At 35.8% G+C, this 22741-nt stretch overlaps 1 protein-coding gene across 19 annotated transcripts in view; it reads right to left on the bottom strand.

Annotated features, from left to right (window-relative positions):
• UNC79 (unc-79 homolog, NALCN channel complex subunit) overlaps window positions 1-22741 on the bottom strand; it is a 217591-nt gene that overhangs the window by 124589 nt on the left and 70261 nt on the right. For 18 of the 19 annotated variants that reach the window (XM_016145493.2, XM_016145498.2, XM_016145484.2 and 15 more), the window contains 4 exons: window positions 12827-12891; window positions 8705-8793; window positions 8038-8078; window positions 6195-6223 (listed from right to left, as the gene is read on the bottom strand). In XM_016145493.2, coding sequence (XP_016000979.2) covers window positions 6195-6223; window positions 8038-8078; window positions 8705-8793; window positions 12827-12891 — 224 coding nt within the window. The other variant, XM_016145500.2, reaches the window with a different exon arrangement.

The raw sequence follows: 22741 nt of genomic DNA, 5'->3' as shown, positions 1-22741 counted from the left end.
TCACAGCACATCAGCGCAGGAAAAGAATAATTTTAACCCCCAGCATAAAGTTTCAAAATTATTTTATCCACCACTAAAAGAGCAAATTTCCTGGGCAGCTCATCTGTCCTTTGCTGCGTCCAAGGCCAGGTAGCGAGTTGTGCTGAGCTGACAGCCCAGAACCAGGCCTTTCCACTCCCGCCAGCGCTCTTTCTGTCAAGACCTAAAGAATACGTTGGTTGACCACGGTAACATCGCAACATAGCAAGAACCATTCACAGAATCAGCCACTGACATCGTCTACGAGAAGGGACTCAAAGGATGAAGTGATGGAAATGCGTAAAGTAGAGCAGTGTAAGATCCCAGAGTGCTGTCAGATCTGCCCTGACCAGAGGCAGAGGAGCAAGGCGGCACCTCCACGAAGCCATTCCAGGCACTGTCAGGAAGCACCGCTGACCTCCACAGAAACATGCACCCCAAGCCTGTCGGACATGCCGCCGCCACATACGCAGGGTCCCCTGTCCAGAGAGCTTTTCAGTCTTTCAACAGAGCTTAAAATGATGTGAACACCGTGAGGGGAATATAATATTCAAAGCCATTATGAACTCAGACATGGGTGAGGATTCGAGAACCCTCCACAACAGAAGGAAGAAGGCAAGCACAAAGCCTACATCGAAACATGGACGATGTATTGAAATGTCTCTCAGAACAGCCGTTTTAAAGTAAGTCTTGTTCCACTTCAACTTTAGCAAGATGCTTTGGATATTAGGGTTGGAAAAATCTCATTTTCTGTATAAGAGTCAAGCCAACAGATCATAAAGGCGAGTTTGAAATTTTTGTAATCTTTTTTCCTTTTATTAATATATATATATATTTTTTTAAATTTTTAGTTAAAATACAGTGTGTTTCTTCTGCCTCTGAAGCCCAAGTCTTCCTCAGAGTTCGGGTCAGCCCTGACTACTCCAAGTGGGGTAATTTTCCTTCTTTGCGCTCTTTCTTTCTCCTTCATACAGTAAATTCCCTTCTGGAAGCACACGAATCTTTGTTGGTTAAGGGTTTCTCCTGCTCACCCACCAAACCAATACCACACAACCAGCCATGTGGCTGGTGTACATCAGAGAATATTCTTAATGTTTAACTTCTTCCCTTTGATTATAATTAGTCTTTGATCCTCCGGGATCCCCACTGTTATATAAACAATAGGATGAGGGTGCAGGTTTACTGGGTAATTATTTGTTATAATAAAGTCCTGAGGTTTAAGGCCTGTAATTTCCCCTCCTATTTTCTGGTCACAAGATGTTTACATTCTTCCCACGGGCAAATTCCTGACTGGAAGGAAGTCCCAGCTCTTCTCATGGAAACGAAGTCCAGCTGCGGATGAAGCTCTTTGGGTTTGGTGCCTCGGATGTGCCTCCTTGAAGCTATGCCTTGAATCAAGATGGCCTTGTGGCTACTTCGACCCAGAGAGTATGGCACAAGTAATACTTATATGACTCCCAAGGGCAGGCTATAAAAAGATATACAGCTTCCTCCTGGATCTCTCTTGGAATGTTTTCTCTTCAGAAGCTTCCTGTTTAAGACACTCTTCTCTGAACTCTGTGATGGCCAAGCCCCATGGAGAGGCAACGTATAAATCTCAGTCAACAGTGCTGCCGAGGCCCAGCCTTCAAGCCACCCACCCCAGAGTCCAAAACAGCTAACCTAGAAGCCTCTAAATGACTCCATCTCCCAGCTAGTCAAGTCTTCCCAACTGAGCCCTCAAACATCATCAGGTGGAGACAGACAATGGCCCAAGCCCAGCCCAAATCCCTGACTCACAGAATCTGTGAGCATAATTAATGGTTGTTGTTTCGTGCTGTTATATTACAAATGACTTCTTATATGATAACTGGATATACAGCATATACTAGTATCTGAAATACCAACTAAAAGTCAACCTGCTTTATCACCATGCATCGTCAATTCTAAATAATATCAGTAATAAAACACTTTGCCCCAAAATAACATTGGGTTGGTCACAGTTGGCCCTCAGCCCACAAGGACTCAGCTATATGCATTCGTTTCACAAGTAAATGAGAGACACTTCCCTTAAGTGCAGATTCAGCTGGGCCTGGTTTTCAAATGTTCACTCTAGCCGCCCTGTTTCCTTCACTGCTGTGAATTTTAAGCATAAATAAATAACCCCAAGTGGTCTCACAGAACAATAGAATTGAAAGAAATAAAGGTCTATCTCTTATCTTTATAATCTTGATGTTTATTTCAAATCCACTATTCAACTGTAAGAATACGTATTACCAAAATTACAAACTTCCCAAAGCAAGCTCAAACGATTCCGAACTATCAAGAACTTAATGGAAATTCTCTAAATTGACGTTCATATAAAACACAATGTTTATTAAAAAATAAGAAATAATCATCAGATTTGTATGGAAGCACAAAAGACCCCAAATCGCCAAAGCCATCCTGAGAAAAAAGGAACAAGGCTAGAAGCATCACTCTGTCCAACTTCAAATTATGCTACAAAGTGACAGTGATCAAAATGGCATGGTATTTGCAACAAACGGACACACAGACCAGTGGAATAGAATCAAGAGTGCAGAAGTAAACCCATATTTATATGGGCAAATAATTTTTGGAAAAAAAAAAAAATACAGCGGAGACAGGAAAGCCTCTCCAATACGTGGTGCTGGGAAAACTGGAAAGCCATCTGCAAAGCAATGAAACTAGGCTGTTGTCTATCACCACACATCAAAATTAACTCAAAATGGATTAATGACCTGAAAATAACACCTGAAACAATAAAATGCATAGAAGAAAACATAGGAACTAAACTCAAGGACCTTGGACTTAAAGAGGATTTTATGAATTTGATCTCAAAAACAAGGGAAGTAAAAGGTAAAATAAATGAATGAGACTACATCAAACTAAAAAGCTTCTGCTCAGCAAAAGAAATTGTCAACAAGGTAAAGAGACAACCATCCAAATGGGAAAATATATTTGCAAGCAATGCCTCTGATATGGGCCTAATATACAAAATATACAAAGAACTCATATGACTCAATAACAACAAAAAAACAATTGATCCAAACAAAAAATGGGCAGAGGACCTGAACAGACACCTCCCTAGAAGACATATAAATGGCCACAAATATTTGAAAAGATGCTCAACATCACTAGCTATTAGGGAAATGCATATCAAAACCACAATGAGATACCATCTCACATCTGTTAGAATAGCTATAATCAATAGAACAAGTAATAACAAATGTTGGAGAGGATGTGGAGAAAAAGGGACCTTCATACACTGCTGGTGGAATTGCAAACTGGTACAGCCACTAGGAAAAACAGTATGGAGGTTCCTCAAAACACTAAGAATTGATCTATCATATGATCCAGCAATGCCTCTACTGAGTATTTACTCCAAAGACTTGAAAACCCATATCCAAAAAGATATTTGCACACCAATGTTCATAGCAGCATTATTCACAGTGGCCAGGACATGGAAGCAACCGAAGTGTCCTACAATAGATGATTGGCTAAAGAAGCTGTGGCACATATATACAATGGAATATTACTCAGCCGTAAGAAGAGATGAAATACTGCCATTTGTGACAACATGGATGGACCTCGAGATAATCATGCTAAGCGAAATAAGCGAGGCAGGAAAAGTTGAAAATCACATGATATCACTTATATGTGGGATATAAACCTAAAAGCAACAAAGGAACAGAACAAACAAACAGAGACTCATGGACATGGACTGCAGACTAATGGTACCAGAGGGTAGGCGGTGGGGAAAGAAGGGATAAGTAGATGGTTAAAGGTGGGCAGTGAAGTGGGTAAAGGGGATCAAATATATGGTAGCTGAAGGAAATTGGACTTTGGGTGATAAACACACAATGGAATATACAGATGTCAAATTATAATGCACACCTGAAAATTATACAATTCTATTAACCAGTGTTACCTCAATAAACTTACTTTTAAAAAAATTAAATAAATAAATAAATAAATAAATAAATAAAATGTATGTTGAAAATCAATAAAAAAAAAGGAATAGGAAATAAAAATGTGCTAATTTGAAGCTTATTCGCAAAACTAATTTTATTATATAAAGGAGAGGAGTGTTAAAAAAAATGATCCGCTCTGGGTGTCAAATATGTTAAGTACATCACCAGAGCCAGCACATGCTGGTTTAAAAAATAAAACTGTCATTCTAGTCTCTCCAGCTTCTAAAAGAGTCTCAAAATAAGAAATAGCCTCAGGATAAAAATCAAATCAAAAGTCTGTTCAATGACAATATGATCCTTTGTTAAAACTTTGAAAAGATATAAGGTGATACCCAGTTGAGCCTCTCAACTAGAACAAGACTTCTAATCATTTTGAGGGTGGGCTGAAATGCCCAAAGTATAGAAAGTACTCTTAAAAAGAATTATAGATGTGGCTTTGCAGGCACAAAACCCCAATGAGAACCATTGAAAATCCACAGAGTTTTAAAGTCAGACTAGCAAAAGCACCACCACCTTAGACTAAAAGGGACAGACACAGTTCAACAAGAAAACATGTCTGGGGAACCCCAGATTCTACAAGCAGAAAGCAGACACAGAGTTACTCAGCTGCAACATGGGCCATTTCTAATCAGAAAGGAAAGATGTCTCAGAAAGGGCAGCAAAAAGCCAGGAGGACAACAGTGATTAGGAAACCACTGTCAGGAAGCAAAACCAGATTCGATTTAAGGCACACTCACTCTCCCCAGGAGACAGAAGAACTGCCGACATGCTCGTGGCTGGAGCCGCCATAGACCAGTGATTGCTTCTGCTTCCGCTTCCTCTCTTTGAACAGAAGTCTATTGTCATCCTGTCCCTATCTCACCATTGCACCCAGAGTTTCATCAGTGACCAGACCAGATACAGATCAAAAGATAATGGACTTTAAGTCTGAAGCCATAAAAGGATAAGACCTTTGGAGGTACTAGAAGGTGGTAGGAGTATTTCGTATGTGGAGAGAATGTAAGTAATTATGTCCAGAGGGTGGATTGTGGTAGCTTAAATATGACCACAAATTCTTGCTGCTGCATCAAGGTGAGGAGTCTATGTCCCCCATTCCTTGAATACGGGCTGGCCTTGGGACTTTCTTTGACCAATGGAATGCAGCAGAGGTGACGTCGAAGGCCTTTCAACCTCCTCTCTCATTCTCTCAGAATCCTGCTGCTGTGTGAACAAATCTGGCCTAGTTTCTTGGAGGATGAGACGCCTAACAGAAAGGGGCAGGGCCAGACACCCCAGGCATCCCAACCATTCCAGCCATCCCAACAGAGGCCCCAGACAGAAGAGCGAGGTCATCTGGGATCAGCCAATCCCCAGCCTACCCACCAACTGAGGCAAATATATGAGTGAAACCAGAGGAGTTTATCAAAAGAGGCCTAGTTGAGCACAGGCCAAATTGCCAACCCACAGAATTTTGGTCAAATAAATTTGTTGTTATAAGCAATTACATTTTATGATGGTTTATTATGTGGTAATAGATAACTAGAGCAGCCCTCCAAAGTTATCTACTCATGACCAGTTCCCAAAAAGTTAAATGACTCGTACATGGTCTCATAGGTAGGTGGAAATAGAGCTGTCCAGAACCCAACTTTCTCAACCAACTAATCCAAAATTCTTTATATGACACAATACTACCTTCTCTTGTACTTTTCAACTAGAACAAGCAAAGAAGATGTAAATGGTTTAGGGAAATTGTCATGAAAAGTGGCTAAAGGAAATTAGAGGTGTCATTCAACTTACATATAAATGAATATTTTCCATAAACAGTCGGTCTGGGTTTACTTTGACATATATATTGGACTAGTTGCACTCCACTTCAAAACAATAAAAAATTTTAACATACATATAAGATACATCCTTTCTCAAAGTTAAGTTGCACATATCACACTACCATTCAAACATTTTTTGTAATTACAGTTCTATGCTTTTATTTCAGATTACTTACCAAATACATTGTGCATAAGATGGGTGAGCAAAAGCAGAAATGGAAATAGAGACCATTCGAACACAGTAATCTTGCATGCTAAAGGAATTATTTTCCCCCTTCACAAGTACAGTGACATGTACATTCTGGAATACCATGGTGCAGAAATGAGGCAGATGTCAATGAATGAATTTACATACAAACATAGCAAATCATGCCGCACCACACAGATGGTTTGCTCTTACCTTCTTCTGACATATAGCAGATATTTCAGCTGTAAGGGGAAGGTACACAAAATATCAACAACGACAAAAAAGGAGCCCAAATTCAATAAGGGCGGCCACGAAGGGGTGTGAAAACAAGCTTAGTAACACACAACCGCTAGACTTAGCCAAAACAACTTCTCACTTGTCTCATAAATTACCATCTACTTATGTTTAATGAGGTTAAAAACATCTGCATGCCACAAATACTTTACCTATTCTTACAAGTACTTCGACCTTCTCAGATATGACTTAGACTTTAGATTATAACTTTACTCTCACTTTCTCATTGACAGAGAACAAAAATGAGGCCACCGTGGTAGCATGACTTCAGGATCACGCAGGATCACGCAGGCTGTCAATGGTAGCCGCATCTCTACCAACATGTCTGTTGTTCCATTATGCTATGACACTGAGCTGATGTGATATATCAGCTTCACCATGGAGATTATTTGCTATAACAGAACTACTGAAAAGACTTCCTAACTTGGATTACTTAGACTTGAACAATCAATTTATATCAGTCCTTAACTAACTAGTGTAAAATCCCTGCGTGCTTATTTAAGGGAAAGCAATTTTCTAACTCATGGATTGACCAGTTGGAGTAAGGCTGTCAAAGTACTGTCTACTTTAGAAATGACTTTTCTTCCAAAGATAATATCATCTGGTGATGATGATCCAAATTCTGCAACATAGCTGATATATAAAATGTAGTTTAGGACGTGACTATGGGTTCTCCCTTAGAGATCTGTAAGTTCACTGATAAGGCAGCCTAATTTAAACGGGGAAAAGTTACCTTTACCCATATAAGCCCAGAGCTTTTCACAGCCCAAATTTCTTACATAAAGTTTCAAAATTTCTCTTTGAAGGATATAGCGGCCAACACTGATCCATTTTACAGGTGGAGAGAACTCACTAAATGAATTTATTTCTTAAAGTTGAGATGACCTAATATTAAAAGTTAGACTATCAAGAACCAGTGTAATTATCAGCAAGCAAAGGCCTTAAGTTTAAAAAGATGTTAGCATAAGGTTTTTACATTTCTTTTTAAATGAGGCCTTTCATAGTCTTTCATTATCTGCCTCTGAAGTCATAGGTCACGTTCCACCTGTGTGCTTGATCTGTACTCAGCATGCGCCCAGCTCCTTCCCCCTTTCATCTTTCCTTTGCTTTCCAGTACTTTCCCTGGTCATTTTGGCCTCCAATTAGGTGGCTGGAATACCTGCTCCCCCACGTGTAGAGAGCTGCTACCTTATCTACCTGATCTGCAAACTTTTGGAATTCTAATAAACTGCAAGCATTACGATCTCGTCTTTTCATTGAGATGAGTCAGATATACTTTATCCCCATTTTACTGATGAGGAGACTGTGTCTCAGAGCAATTAAATGATTTTCCCTAACAACACAGAACTAGTAATAGTGGCAGGAAAGAACATTATTCAGTGTTCTTCCTGCTGATGCTCCTTATTCCCTTTCTGACCTGGCACTGCGAACATATCATTGGCAGCACCTGTAATACACACCGCACATTCCTTAACACATAATTCAGCAGGGCTTTAGTCATAGGGGATCCTAATTCCAACACCTATTTTGGTAGAGAAGATAGCTCTTAATTTTGGTAGAGATGATACCTTTTCCCTCATTATTAAATGTGTGGGCATATTATAAGCAAGACATTGATATAATGCTTCATATCAATGAATATTCATAGAATATAATAATTGAGTTACTGTCTTTGTAAAATAAAATAGTATAAAAGGAGACAAATCGACTATGCCATTAGTCATGATTACTCATTATTCATTCTTTCTGAAGTAAACCATACCTTGAGGCAGAAGAACATCAATCAGCCATTCACTGTGGTCCCTGTGAAGAAAAAACAAAATTTATTTTTGAGCTCCTTAGCAATGTCACCCTTCCACAGAAATGTTTATAAGCCGCATGCTATTGCTAAAAGGCTTTTAACAGAAAGGAAGTGTAATTAAGGGCACTATCATAATAAACTTTTAAAACGTCTAATGCACTCCAGCTAAATTATAAATTATAGGCATTTCATCATATTCAGTTATCTTTAAATGGTACTTCCCAGATGCTAATTAAACCAACCAAAATATAGCATGATCTGTACAAAGCTGAGTGTGATTCTTGAAACTAACAAGCCAAGCGAACCCATATGAATCATATGTCATATTTGAAAACCACAGTTTTCTTTTTCACCATGGCCTTTTTAACAGGGTCACTTGAAAACTGGAACTGCTTTATTAAGTAGAATTGCTTTCTCTTGTCACATAGAGAGAAATATTGCAACTGCTCAAAGCTGAAATCTTTCAAATGCAAGTTTGCTATATATTAAATATCCAACAAAGTAAACCTTTAAAAAACCAAGAGATTAATGGGAAATGTGGGTAACATAAGCAATTTAAGTCCAACTGATTGTTCTTATCTTCTCACTGTTGCCCTATTTCTTTTTCTTCGAGGACCCTGATACCTACCCCGCAATCCTTTGGCTGCATTCTTCACAGAGATACAATGGGGGTGGTTTATCACCCAAAGCTACTGACAGGGAAGGGTCTATACACATCTGAAATACACGAAAAGACAGAATGAACTCTCCTATCCTGTTTTTCACATGTCTGCTATCACAAGCACAAACTTTCAATAATGATAAATTTTTCTAAAGCAAAGTAGAATAAGTATTTTTAGTAAAAACCTATTCAATCTATAACTGGTTTTCCTACACTGGTCAATAAGTCCACAATGGAGATTTAAATATGGCCACTGTGGTTTTTCATTTCTCCTGTTATTTGCAATTCAAGTCACAAATAGTGTCAAGAAATCTACCCCAATTCCACAAAGATAAAAAATCATCTGGTTCAATGACTGCGTCAATTGCCTCTATATTACTCATACAGTAATTCTTTATCTAAAGTGGTAAACATAGTAATCACTCTTTGGGAAAAGAAAAACATATTAAGATTAAAAATCATTAACTGTTACCAAAATGCTGGCAGTTTAGACTTTTGCCACTTAAGACAGACGTCATTCGGACAATTTAGCCTTAAATTTCACATTGAGTGGTTCACTTTTCCTACTCTGGAATCTAAGTTCTATATTAATCATCCAACTTTTCATTTTCAGGTGTTTTTTTCTTCCACACATGACCTATCATTTGTTCAACCCTGCTGTGCCTATTCAATTTCAGATTATTTATGGCTGAGTTTTCATTACCCTAAGCACAGAGATGAAAAGTATTTGTTTTATAGTTTATCATCGGGCAATGTCAAATACTTGGATGTTTTAAATCAAGTGAACAGACATTCAGATGACTAGCTGAATTTTGTACTTTGCATCAGTTTAAGTTTCTATGACCAAAGTCATTTTGAATTCTGTGTGAGCCCTTTAAGAAACAATCTATCTATATTAAGGCAATTATGTAGTTAATATACCTAATATAAATTCTTCTGGAACTTCACTCTGTGTTTTCTTTAGTTGTTTTTATTGATTTAAAGGAGGAAAATGAACCAAACTTATAGCCCAAACAGCCTGTCATTTAAAGTTAAAATCTTGAGAAGTTTCAATGATTGGGGAAACAAGAGTTAGAATTCCTAAATTTAAACAATTATACCATCAAAATCTGTAAATTACGTATTTCCTGATGCTAAAGGCTCTGTGTGAAAATGTTCCTTAGGTAAGTTTCATGGGTGCAATGAATAACTACTTTTTGGTGTGTTAAATCAGGGATTGGCAAACTTTCTGTAAAAGGTCAGAGAGCGAATATTTCCAGCTTTGTGGGCCATATATTCTCTGCCTCAATTACTCAGCCCTGCTGTTGTAACATGAAAGCAGCCTTAGCCAATATGTAAGCAAATGAGCACAACTGTGTTCCAATAAAACTTTATTTACAACAGGCAGCATGCCAGATTTGGCTGTGAACCATAGTTTGCTGACTCCTATGTTAGATAGTTATCTGGGCTTTAAAGTGTTTCATAAAGTAATTTTCAAATAGAAACAAGTAAAACTGGAAGTAGAGTGAGATACTGAGTTATAAATTCCAATATGTTTTTATACTGAATCTTGGCTCTTACCTAAAAAGTACTTTTTTGCAACCTATCAGAACGAAAAGAAACAATACTTCTCTATTTGGAAAATCATTACTGCCTAATGGTATAGCTCATTATTATGGAGATACTGTGAGATAAATCCTTTCGCCTCGAGTCTCCCCTGCACCCCGTGTAGACCCCTTCTTCACTTTTGCTTTCATTTCTAATGGGTCATTTATATCTCTGGTGGAAAGAGCATCTTCTCATCCCACTCTAAAGGAAAAACTCCTAGCATGTGAAAACAATAAAACTATAAAATCTAATTAATGATTAGCTAGCTCACCTCTGATGTGTTAAATAAATTAATTAACATGACCAAACAGATTTGTGATTAGTTAGGTCAATACTGTTCTACTCTGAACAGGTCTGTTTATACCCATATCGGTACATTCCTATCTGACTACTGCATTAACAAGTCATTTCCTGCTTATAAGTATAATATAGGCCCAATGTAGAAGTTTGGAAAAATGTAAAATAGAAGAAAATGTAAATAACTCGTTAACCCTCTATCTCAATGCAATCACTGGTAACATTCTGATAAGCGTTACTGGTTGCTTTTCACTATGAATATAAATGTAAACATAGATATAGGTAATTTTAAAACTAAATTGTCACGCTAACAAGAATGTTACCTTTCTGGAAAGTATAGAGGGAATCAACAAAAGGAAGCTCTTTAGGAAAATTGGGGTTCAGAAAGTAAAAATTTGGGGGTGATAAAAATGTTTTAAACTAGGTGATGGTCACACAATATGGTGAACATACTAAAGGAATTGTTCGCCTTTAAAGGGTTAATTTTATGTTACGTGAATTTTGCCTCAGTAAAAAAATAACTTGAAAGTGGGTTGGTTTAGCCTGTCCTAGAAGACTGGCTATAGGGACTAGCCTGTGAGAAAAGCGAGGCCAGGCCAGATGTGTCTTTCCCCGTACCCCATGTAGACCCCATGTGGACTGAGCTGTGTGCCTAGAAGAGAGAGAATATCTAACTTGTGACAATTTCTGTGAGTAGAAGGCCAGAAATCATTACTAATCAGGAAGTCAGAGGGCTCCTGAGACTGCCATTTGACGTAAAAGCAAGGAAAAAAAAAAACTGGAAAAATCAAACAGAAAGTTATCTCCTTCCTGTTGACTTCTGGGCAAACCAAAAGAGGGTGCTGTAGCTTAGGCAGGAAGAAGAAAAAGCTGGATATAGAAACTAAGGAACCATGAAAGCCTCATACTGTGAAGAATTACGCTGAACTCCACGAATAATGAGAGAACTAACGTGTTTTGCTCCAAAGGTCCTCACGCCAAAAAAAAAAAAAAAAAGTACCTTGGAACCCCAAATGTCTATGGAAGTTCAGAAGAAGGGTGCACACAGCAGAATGAGAGAGGCCTGTGCTCCCACTGGTGGGTTACCCTTACCTGCTCCTTCTCAACATAAATTCATTCACTTTGCCTTCATTAAAAGCAGAGACCAAGAAAAATAAAAAAGGATGTCCTTTGTTAGTAAGATATATCTAGATGACAATGTTATTTATCATTGACATTTCTCAGCCACCTGGTAGATGATACACAGTTTTGGTTTCATTTATACTTATATTTTGTATATCTCATGTTATCGCTTCTATTCTATTTCAATATAATGACAGCATTATTTTTCTATTATTTGATAATCTTTATAGTCTACCTACTTTTAGAAAGTAGGATCATGACACTAGGTTCTAAAAAGTAACTAAACTCTAATCACTTAACATAACTCCCGCTCTTCATAATATAAAAATTAACCTTTGAAAATCCAGGTACAGGTCCCTCCAGCCACATATTGAATCCAACTCCATAAGTCATTTTTTTTTAAATGTGTGATTATTTATCTTAACATTCAACTTCAAAGATTCAGGGTTATAACAAAACCAATTTGATATGGTAGAAAAAGAATAAGGCTGGGAGTCAAGGTACCTGATTTGAGCCATGTGGCCTTAGGAAAGTGACTTGACCTCTCTACACAACTGTTCCCTCACCTCTAATGTAACTTTCTATGAATTTGTTGTCCAACTACCTCTCAGTCATTTCAACTAAGTCAAATCTGTGATCTGAGCTAAGGCTTAACAATTTTATCTATTTTTGTCCTATAACTCTTGAATTCAAAGAGTAACACACTAGACACTCACAGTTTATAGCATACACATGAAAGCAGGGGCAAAGTATATTTCCTCGAGTTTATTAGCTCAGATAGAAGCCAGTTATGGACTACATTAAGTAGTCCAGGATTATTCTGATAATTAGTTCAGTGCTACAAATCACTTAGCTCTGAATTTGTGCCAAACCTGCAAACACCATCGTGTACTGCTCTGTCTTAAACCAACCCACCGAAGTACATTCGGATTGAACCTGGAGGTGTCTGAGATTACTACAGAGCACAGGCCTCTGCTTTACAGAGAAGGATGTAATCAACTCCATTTCCTTCAGATTTGCTCCTGCTAATTTGCCCACTGATAACACAAATACAAAATGGCACCAGGTCTAATAAAACGGTACCTTTACAGCTGGTTTGTTGATTGCGTTGTGGCATTCGATGTGCTGGCAGTGGATGGGATTCCAAGCTGTAAAGCAAAGCATAGCTGATGAATACTTCTCACTGAAATTATATGCGCCCTGCTAAAAACACAACAGATATGTCACTAGTTTTCTTTGTCCTATATAGAGCTATCATCAGAAGGCTTCCTAAAATAATCCTTATTTAAAATCTATGAAAATTTTAAAACTTGAGCAAAAATAGCACAACTCCATCATCCATTTTCCCACAGGAAGAGACAAGCTTGCATAAGGTGGCATACACTATACCTCCAAACAACATACCATTAGTTAAGTTCTCAAAAGTTCTCTATAGTTTCATTGGATCCTCCCAACAACTCTGTGGGAGAGGTACAGTAGATTATTAGGCTCATTCCATGTATGAGTAGGTTAAAGTTTAAAAAGATTGCTATGATCACAGAGTTTGTAAATGACAATCTGGGACTAGAACCTCTATCTCCTGGGTCTTGACACTCTATTCTTTTCACTATAATATGCTAAACATTCTAGATTTTGGCACCAGAAAGTATTTCAAATTGATAATAACTAAAATGAATGGAAGGCATTCCATTCCATTTCCCACCCCATCCCCATCAAATGTGGAGACTCGAAAGATGCGTATCTTGCCTACATGAAATGCACTCTCTCTCACACACATGACCCACAAATTAAACATCTGATAGTTTGCTAATACCCAACTCCTTAACAGTATACACACACAGAATGAGGACAAAAACCAAGTGATCTGGGATTGATCAGAATGAGAATTACAACAGGTAATTATCATCCAGGTGATTCTGTAGCCTAAAGCACTTCGCTAACAATAGTCTATCAGGAAAAAAAAAAGTAATAGGATCATATGTTTGAAAGTGGACATTTTTCTAAATTGCCATATTATAATCTTATAGGACTATGATTGGTCTAATATAGAAGAATCCGCAGATGAGAAGATATTCTTACTTAGTTACTCATTAAATTATAATTTGAAAACATCTATTATTAATGATCCAGGCCTAATTTATGCTCCAAACGTTTTATAAAATTTTATATCTAAAAGTATTCTAACTTCAAATATTCTACCCTATTGTTATACTAGGCATAGAATTTGTGTCTGATTTGGAATTCAGGAAAATATAGTCAACAGAGCCATCGACCTTAAAAAAATATACAGTAGATTTATTTATTTAAAAAAAAGACAAGAAGTACAGGCCAGAAACCACTAATCTAATAACACGGTATCACACTGATTATATTTTTAGAGAGACAAAAAGAGGAAATGAATCAAGAATGGACGATGAACTCATTTGAATACAGGCATTCTACAACTATAAGATTCGTTTCCCTACATGTGAAAAAGTCAAGATGGCTATAAAGAGCGTAGCTTCAAGTTTTCTTGTGTAATTAAAGAAACCTAGAGGAAAAGACTGCCTTTAACCAGTACAGGAGTTACAAATATGTGGGACATGGGGCCCCATTCTTCCAATTCCAAATTCATGTCGGATATCAGTAATTCATAAGAGCATTCCCTCTTGCTGAGTCTAGAACTGGCCTGAGAATTCTTCTCAACATTGAGTTCCAGGAAGTCACTGTTAATCAAAATGGAGTTGGCACATCAGCCAGCAATTTGAGAAATCTCCTCTAGTTCTCCAACAGGAGGAACATGTTGCACTAATAGAAACAGTTTGTTAAGCTGAGCCCCACTCCCCACTCCCACCCCCCAGCATCTGTGGCTGTGCTAGTGGAGCTGTAGGCTGGGCTGAGGCCTGAGTGATTGTCCCCACTGTGCAGGCTGGGGTCCCTGGGAAGGTGGACATGAAACCAGCACTGGCCAGGGCCAGGAGAGACCGTAGCTTCTAGTCTGCCTAAGGCAGCAAATGCCCAAGATGTAGCCATGTGCACTCATATGGTGGGATTTGCTGAAATGCATGGGCACAGGGTCAGCTATGTGGAAGTGCTGTTCCAGACAGCCATGATGCATTTTGCCTCCTGCCCCGTCCCTGGCAGCCCTTGGCAGGGTCTGCTTTGAGCAATAACGCTGTCTACAGAGCAGCTTCCCCACGTGCCACAGCCAGGGCCTCCCCAATCACAGGATTTAGACACTTATCCTGGGCATTACAGAGTTAGGTTTTCCTCAACTTTTAGTGAACAGCAATTGGTTGACATTACCTGTGCTGAAAGGAATTTTAAATGGGAAGTCTAAGAAAAATGTCCTCATACAGAAGACAGTTCTAAGAAGTTTCTTTCTTCCTACATATGCATTTCGTGGTGCTCACCTTTACCACATTTCATCCAAAAAGATGATGCAGCTTTAACATGAATGCTATTTTTTATTTTCAAGGAATTATTACCTATGTTCCCTTTGTAAGGAGAAGATAATATTGTAAATCTTTTTATTAAATAATGTAAAGATGTAAAAAATAAATAAAAAGTTGTCCGTAAGATAAAATCTGTCAACCAACTCTGAATCCATGTATTATGATAAATATCAAGGAGATTTTCTTGATACTTATAGATAGAGATACTATTCCAAATTTATAACAACTGCTATGGCACAGGCAAGAACAAATCAGAACATGCAAGAGCCATAGCATTTGATCAGGACTCTTACAGACTCCTGCTCTGCCAGAAATTAATGTTTCATATGTGGATGGTAGGAATATCCAGAAGGTCCTACTCCTCTAATTTTTTATTCCATTTTTACAGAGTGTCATGGAGTTAAGAACAGGTAGTAGAAGTCCTCATTTAAGTTCACCAAAGTCACACTAGATTTAAGATTACTAGAAAAGTGATACTTAGCTTTTGTTGTGTGTCAAAAATCACCTGCCAAGGTTTAAAAATATGATGTCTAGAACCCATGTGAGATCTCTTGAACTGAAATCTCTAAGGACAGAGCACAGGTATTTGTGCTTAGGAAAAACACTATAATTGATTCTAATATAAGGACAATCTATATACCTTACCATATGACAAATATAGTCATGATAAATCTCCCGTCATCTGAAAAAAAACAAAAATACAGCAAAAATATGGCAGACGAGAATTCTGCTTCCAACTATGACAGAGAAACTAGAAGTAACCTTGCCCTCCCACTATAAACAACTATAAAAATGAAAAATATATATGAAACAATTCTTTTCAGGAATTAGACTACAAGTAGTGCAGGACAATGATCTTTAGCAAGAAGAGAAAAAATAAAGTGACTCCTACAGTCACCATGGCTTTTTTCCTGGAAGTAATTTCCAGACCTTGGCTCTAGAAAGGGAAATATAAACACAGTAGGATGGTTTCATTGAGTTGAGGGGACAAAACTAGAGTTTAGAGAGGCAAGGTGGCTTAAATTTGCTGGGTAGAGTACCAAAGAAGAGGAAGCTATGCAAAGAAAGAGCTCCAGAAATCTGAGTAAGAATCCTTTGGGGTGTTTGGCTTTATACTAAGTCGAACATGTGTCAGGCAAAATTTCATTAGGCTGCATAGAGAACAACTATAGGGAAACTGTAAGCTAAATAATTCCTATATCTCATACAGGGCTGGGAGATATTTAAGTTCTAACCAACCAGAGGAGGGAACTCAGAGAAAACCTTTGGACATTCATTAGAGGCTCTAGAAAGTCATACCTTAGTAGGAGGGTTAAACTAACCATTAGTGAAAAGGCTACCCCAAGCTCACCCTAACAAAGCATAAGAACAAGCCTTAGAAGGGCCAAGTTGATCAACTAGTAACTTGACAGCCAAAACAAACCTCAACACACTGTAGTAGAAGACAACAAAATCCAGACACTCAATAATGTAATTTCATGAAGTCCTGCATCCAGTCAAAAGTTACCTGATATTTGAAAAAAGAGGAAAATGTTACCCATAATTGGGGGAGGGGGAGCTCTGGCCATAGAAAACAAACCCAGAAATCACAGAAATGATGCAGTTTTAGCAAACAAAGACTTTGAAACAGCTATTATATATACATTAAAAGGAAACCACAAACACAATGAGAAAAGAGATTAAAGATATAATGAAAGGACAAAGTAGAATCTCTAAAACTTAAAAATATAATCTCAGAAATGAAAAATTCACTAAAAAGGCTTAATGGCAGATTAGGCAATGCAGAAGAAATGGGAGACATACCAACAAAAACTCTTAAAATTGAAATACTGAAAGAAAAATAAACAGAGCTTCGGTGAGCTGTAAAAACATCAGGCAGAATAAAGTACATGGCCAAAGAAATAATGGCCGAAACTTTTCAAGTTGGATGAAAATTATGAATCCACAGACCCAAGAAGCTCAATGAATCATAGGCAAAATAAAAGCAAAGAAAGTCGCACCAAAACTCATTAAAATCAAATTCATAAATACCAATGATAAAGAGAAAATCTTAAAAGCAGCCAGGAAAAAAAAGACACATTACTTACAGGGGAACAAAGATAAGAATGATCGCTGATTTCTCGTCAGAAACAATGCAAGCCAGAAGACAATGGAACGACATCTTTAATCGGCTGAAAGAAAAAAACTGTCAACCTAGAATTCTATACCCAGTGAAAATATCCTTCAAAAAAAAAAAATAAAGACTACTTGAAGACAAACACAAGGTAAGAGACTTCATCACCAGCTGAGCTCCACTACAAGACATGTTAAAGGAAAGTCTTCAGGCTGAAGGAAAACGATACCAGAAGAAAGCTAGGATCTATGCAGAAGCATAAAGAATTCTGAACATGGTAAATATAATGAATAACTATAAAAGACTTTCTACCCATCTTAACATGTTGCTAAAAGATAGTTTACTGTTTAAAACAAAAATAACAGCTATGTGTTGTGAGACTAATGACATGTAGAGCGAGAAGTAAAATATCTGATAACAAGCACAAAAAGGATGGGAGGGGGGAGGAACGCGCGCAGGGTTCTCACATTGCATGTAAACTAATACGATATTATTTTGAAACGGACTGTGAAGTTCAAGGTACTTATTGTAAACCTCAAAGAGATTCTTTCTGAGTATACCTAACGGTTCAGCACAGAAATAAAATAAAATACTAAAAATAATTATCCCAAAAGAAGGCAAGATATTAAAACGAAAAGGAACAATGGATAGATGGAACAAATAGAAAGCAAATATAAGATGACAGGCTTAAGCTCAACTATATTTGTAATTACTTTAAATGTAAATGGCCTAGACAATAATTATATTACACGTAAATGGTTTAAAACGTAGAGCTCGTCTAATAGGATTTAAGTTTTTCAAAAAGCATGACCTAAACATACACTTTCTCTGAGAAACACACGTGAAATATAAAGATAAATATGTTAAAAGTAAACAAAAAAATTGCACCATTATACATAATTAACATAGCATCAGCAAATGTTAATCATCAGAAAATTGAAGTGTCTATATAAATATCAGACAAGTAGACTCCAGGACAATGAATATTACCAGTAATAAAGAAGAATATTTCACAATTACTCAATTCATCAAGATGATATAACAATCATAAATTTGTGTGCATCTAATGATAGAGTTTTAAATTATATAAAGCAAAACTGACAGAACTGAAATGAGAAATATGTCCATAATTAATGTTGTAAATTTCAACAATCCTCCATCAGTAATTCATAAAAGAAGCAGACATAAATTTGGTAAAAATAGAAGACTTGAACAACATTCTCAACAGCTTGACCTAATTGATAATAATAAAATTCTCCACTCAACCACTGTAAAACAGACATTATTTTCAGGGGCACATGCAATGTTTACTAACATAAACAATATGTTCGCCCATACAATAAGCCACAAAAATTTAGATAGAGCAATCCCATAGTGTATGTTTCCTAACCACAAAAAATTAAACTAGAAATAATAAAAACATATCTGGAAAATCACAAAATATTAGTATACTTGAAAAAACACACTTCTATACAATACATAAACCAAAGATGAAATCACAAGGAATATTAAAAAATATTTTGTACTGAAATAGAATAAAAACACAGCATATCAAATTTGTGAGATGCAACTAAAGCAATGCTTAAAGGGAAATTTATAGCTTTAAATTTCTATATTAGAAAATACGAAAGGTCCAAAATAAATGATTTATGCTTCTACCTTAATAAGACAGAAAAAAAAAATTAAACTCAATGTTTTCAGAAAGAATAAAGTAATAAAGATAAAAGTAGAAATTAATGAAATTAAAAACAGGAAACCAATAGAGAAAAATCAATAAAACATTAGTTCTTTGGAAAGTTCAATAAAATCAATAAGCCTCCTACCTAGCCCAATGAATAATAAATAAATTACCAACATCAGGAATGAAAGATAGGATATCACTACAGATCCTACAGACAAGCCAACGAATTTTACATGTGGAATGAAAATGCCTACATTCCTCAAAAGTCACAGATAACAAAATTATAAAATCTGACTCAATAAATTACAAAATCTGACTCACTAAAAAGAAATTTTAAATGCCCTATAACTATTCAATTGAATTCATAATGTAAAATATGTTTCCCACAAAGAAGACCCCAAGTCCAGATGAATTTACCAGTGAATTCTATTAACTATTTAAGGAATAAATAACACAAATCCTACATAAATTCTTTCAGAAAATAGAAGAGGAAACACTTCCCAACTCATTTTATGAGGTAAGCATTATTCCGTAAACAAAACCAGATGAAGACATTACAATAAATGAAAACTAGATCAATATCCTTCATAAATGTAGGAGCAAGAACACTAAACAAAAAATTAGCAAACTGAATCTGGCAATTGTTACACAGCTCTCAATGTGGGCTTTATCCCGGGAATGCAAAGTTGGTTTAACAATGCAAAGCAAATCAATGTAAATGACCATAGTAACAGAATAAAAGAAGGAAGTCATATGATCATCTAGAAATACATTTACCAAAATAGAAGAAAATGCATTAGCCCAAAATTGACATTCATTCATGATAAAAACTCTCAGCATACTAAAAATAAACAGAGACTTTCTCAATCTGATAAATATAAAAGAAAAGAAAAGAAAAGAAAAGAAAAGAAAAGAAAAGAAAAGAAAAGAAAAGAAAAGAAAAGCATCTTTAATGGTGAAAGCCTTAATACTTTCTCCTCACAAACTGGGCGGGGGGGGGGGGACAAAGATATCCACTATCCTAGACTGGAGATATGGTCAAGTGCAATGTGAAAAAGAAAGAGAGAAAGAAAGAGGGAAGGAGGGGAAGGAAGAAGGGAAGGAAGGAAGGGAGGAAGGAAGGAAAGGAGAGAGGTAGGCAGGCAGGCATTAAAATTTTTTAAAAGAAGGAAATTTTTAAATTATCTTTATTTGTAAGAGAACATAATCATGTATACAGAAATCTCAAGAAACTCATAAATAAGCTACAAAAACTAATAAGTGAATCGAGCATAACTGCGTGACATAAATTCAATATACAAAAATCACTTATATTTCTATATAATGTCAATAAAGAAGCTGAATATAACATTTTAAAATACTTTTTACAATAGCATCCAAAACATTAAAATATATATAAATACCTTTAACAAAATATCTGCAAGACTTGAAAACTAGCGAACATTGTTGAGAGAAATTAAAAGACCTGAATAAATAGCTAGACATGCCATGTTCATGGGTCAGAAGACTCAACACTGAGCCTTTTCTTTAAGATGTCAATTCTCCCCCAAACTAAACTATATAGTCGATGTAATCCCAGTCAAAATCCAAGAACATTGTTTTGTAAAAATTAGAAAGCTGATAGTAAAAGTGATATAAAAACATAAAGGTGCTAAATGATCAAAACAATTTTTAAAAAACGAATCTTCAGGATTTACATTAGATGATTTCAGATTTACTATAAAGCTACAGTAATCAAGATAGTATGATACTGGCGAAAGGATAGATAAAAGGATAGAAATAGACCCACAGACAGGTGATCAGTTGGTTTTCAACAGAAGAGTCAAGGTAATTTGTTGAAAAAAAGTAATTTTTTCAACAAATTGAACTGTAACAATTGGATATCCTTATGGGGAAAAGTCAATCCTTACCTCCCAGTGTATACAAAAATTAATTCTAAATAAATCATATACTTAAAAGTAAAAACTATAAAACATAGGGGAATTTCTTTATAACCTTAGGGGAGACAAAAAACCCATTAAAGAAAAAACTGATAAATTGAAATTCATAAAAATTTAAAACTCTCATCTTTTGAAATACCTAAAGAAGAAAGCCTCTGCCTGAGAGAACATATTCATAATATATCTTTTATTTTGAACATATAACACAGACGCAATCCAATTTAAAAATGACAAAAGGTTTCATTGAGAACTTCACACACAGAAAATGATATATAAATGACCAAAAAGCACCTGTAAAGATGCTATAATTTGTCATCAGAGAAATGCAAAGCAAACAATAATATGATACTCATATATGATCATTAGAATGTCTAATATTAAAAAAAAATGACAATCTCAAGTGTTGATAATAATGTAGAACAATAAATTGTATAATTGTATTAACCAATGATACCACAATAAATTTGATTAAAAATAATGATGATGATGATGATGATGATGATGATGATGATAATGTAGAACAAGTGGAACTCTCATACATTGCTGGAGGAAGTATAAATGGTACAACAACTTTTGAAGAACTGTTTGGACATTTCTTGTAAAAGTAGGTATACACTTACCATATGATCCAGCATTTCCACTGCTAGGTATTTATCAAGAGAAATAAATGTATATTTTCACAAAAATGCTTTTATATGAATGTTTATAGCTTTACCCTTAAGAGGTAAAAATGTTTATCAAGAAGTGAATGAATAAACAAATTGTGATATATCCAAACAATGGAATACCACTCAACATTAAAAAGAAATGAACTACTGATATACAAACAAGGATAAATCACAAAAACATTGTGCTGAGTAAAATAAACAGGCATAAAAATGGTACATACTATATTATTCCATTCATATGAAATCCTAGGACAGGCTAATAAATAATCTATAATGGCAAAAAACAGTTCAGTGGTTGCCTATAATGGATTGACTGAAAAGAGAAATAAGAAATCTTTGTGGGACAATGGAAATATTCTATACATTAGTTACATTAATGTATACATTTGTCAAAAATTATCAAACTATGCTTAAAATGGGTCATTTATTGCATGAAAATTTTACTTCAATAAAATTGATTTTAAAAAGGAAAAAAATTAAGGACAGCCAAAATATTTACTCCAAAGTAAAGGAAATATACTTAAGCCTGAGAAAAAACACATGTCTGAAAATTATCTAGTCTATGGATCAAAAGATTTTAGGAAAATGTGTGGCATCTGAAACATGATGCAAGAACACATGGCCTCTATAAAAACAGGCGTAGAAAGTCATAGAAAATTCAGGATGAGATGGAAAGCTAACAGAATAAGATAAAAATGGATTTGGATAAGAAATATGATAAGCATGAATAAACTAAAAATAAAATGGTAAAATTAGAAACCTCATTCTGATCAATAAACAGAGATGACTTGGGGGAAAAGTCAAGTAAGTTATAGAATAAACCAACCTAAGAAGCTAAGAACATAGAGGAAAAGATAAACAGATAATTTATATGGAATAATATATAAGAAAATAAGGAAAAGAGTGGTTATAACAGCTACACAGCACAAAATATGAAACTCTAACCTGTAAATTATAGGTATTCCTGAGGAAAATACCAAATGATTTGAAGAAAGCAATAATTTAAAATTTCATTAATGAGAAATTTCCTGAAAAAGACTGAAAAAGAATTTGAATTTGCAGGCTGAAAACACTCTTCACATTATAGGGAAAAGAAATCAATAAAACGATATTCATATATAGAAGCATTTAAGGAATATTCTTTTTAATAAATAAATAAGTT

Source organism: Rousettus aegyptiacus, unplaced genomic scaffold (genome assembly GCF_014176215.1).
Source record: "Rousettus aegyptiacus isolate mRouAeg1 unplaced genomic scaffold, mRouAeg1.p scaffold_m13_p_3, whole genome shotgun sequence".
Classification (NCBI taxonomy): Eukaryota; Metazoa; Chordata; class Mammalia; order Chiroptera; family Pteropodidae; genus Rousettus; species Rousettus aegyptiacus.
Note: the sequence above shows the minus strand (reverse complement) of the source record. Positions and strands in the feature narration are given on the sequence as shown.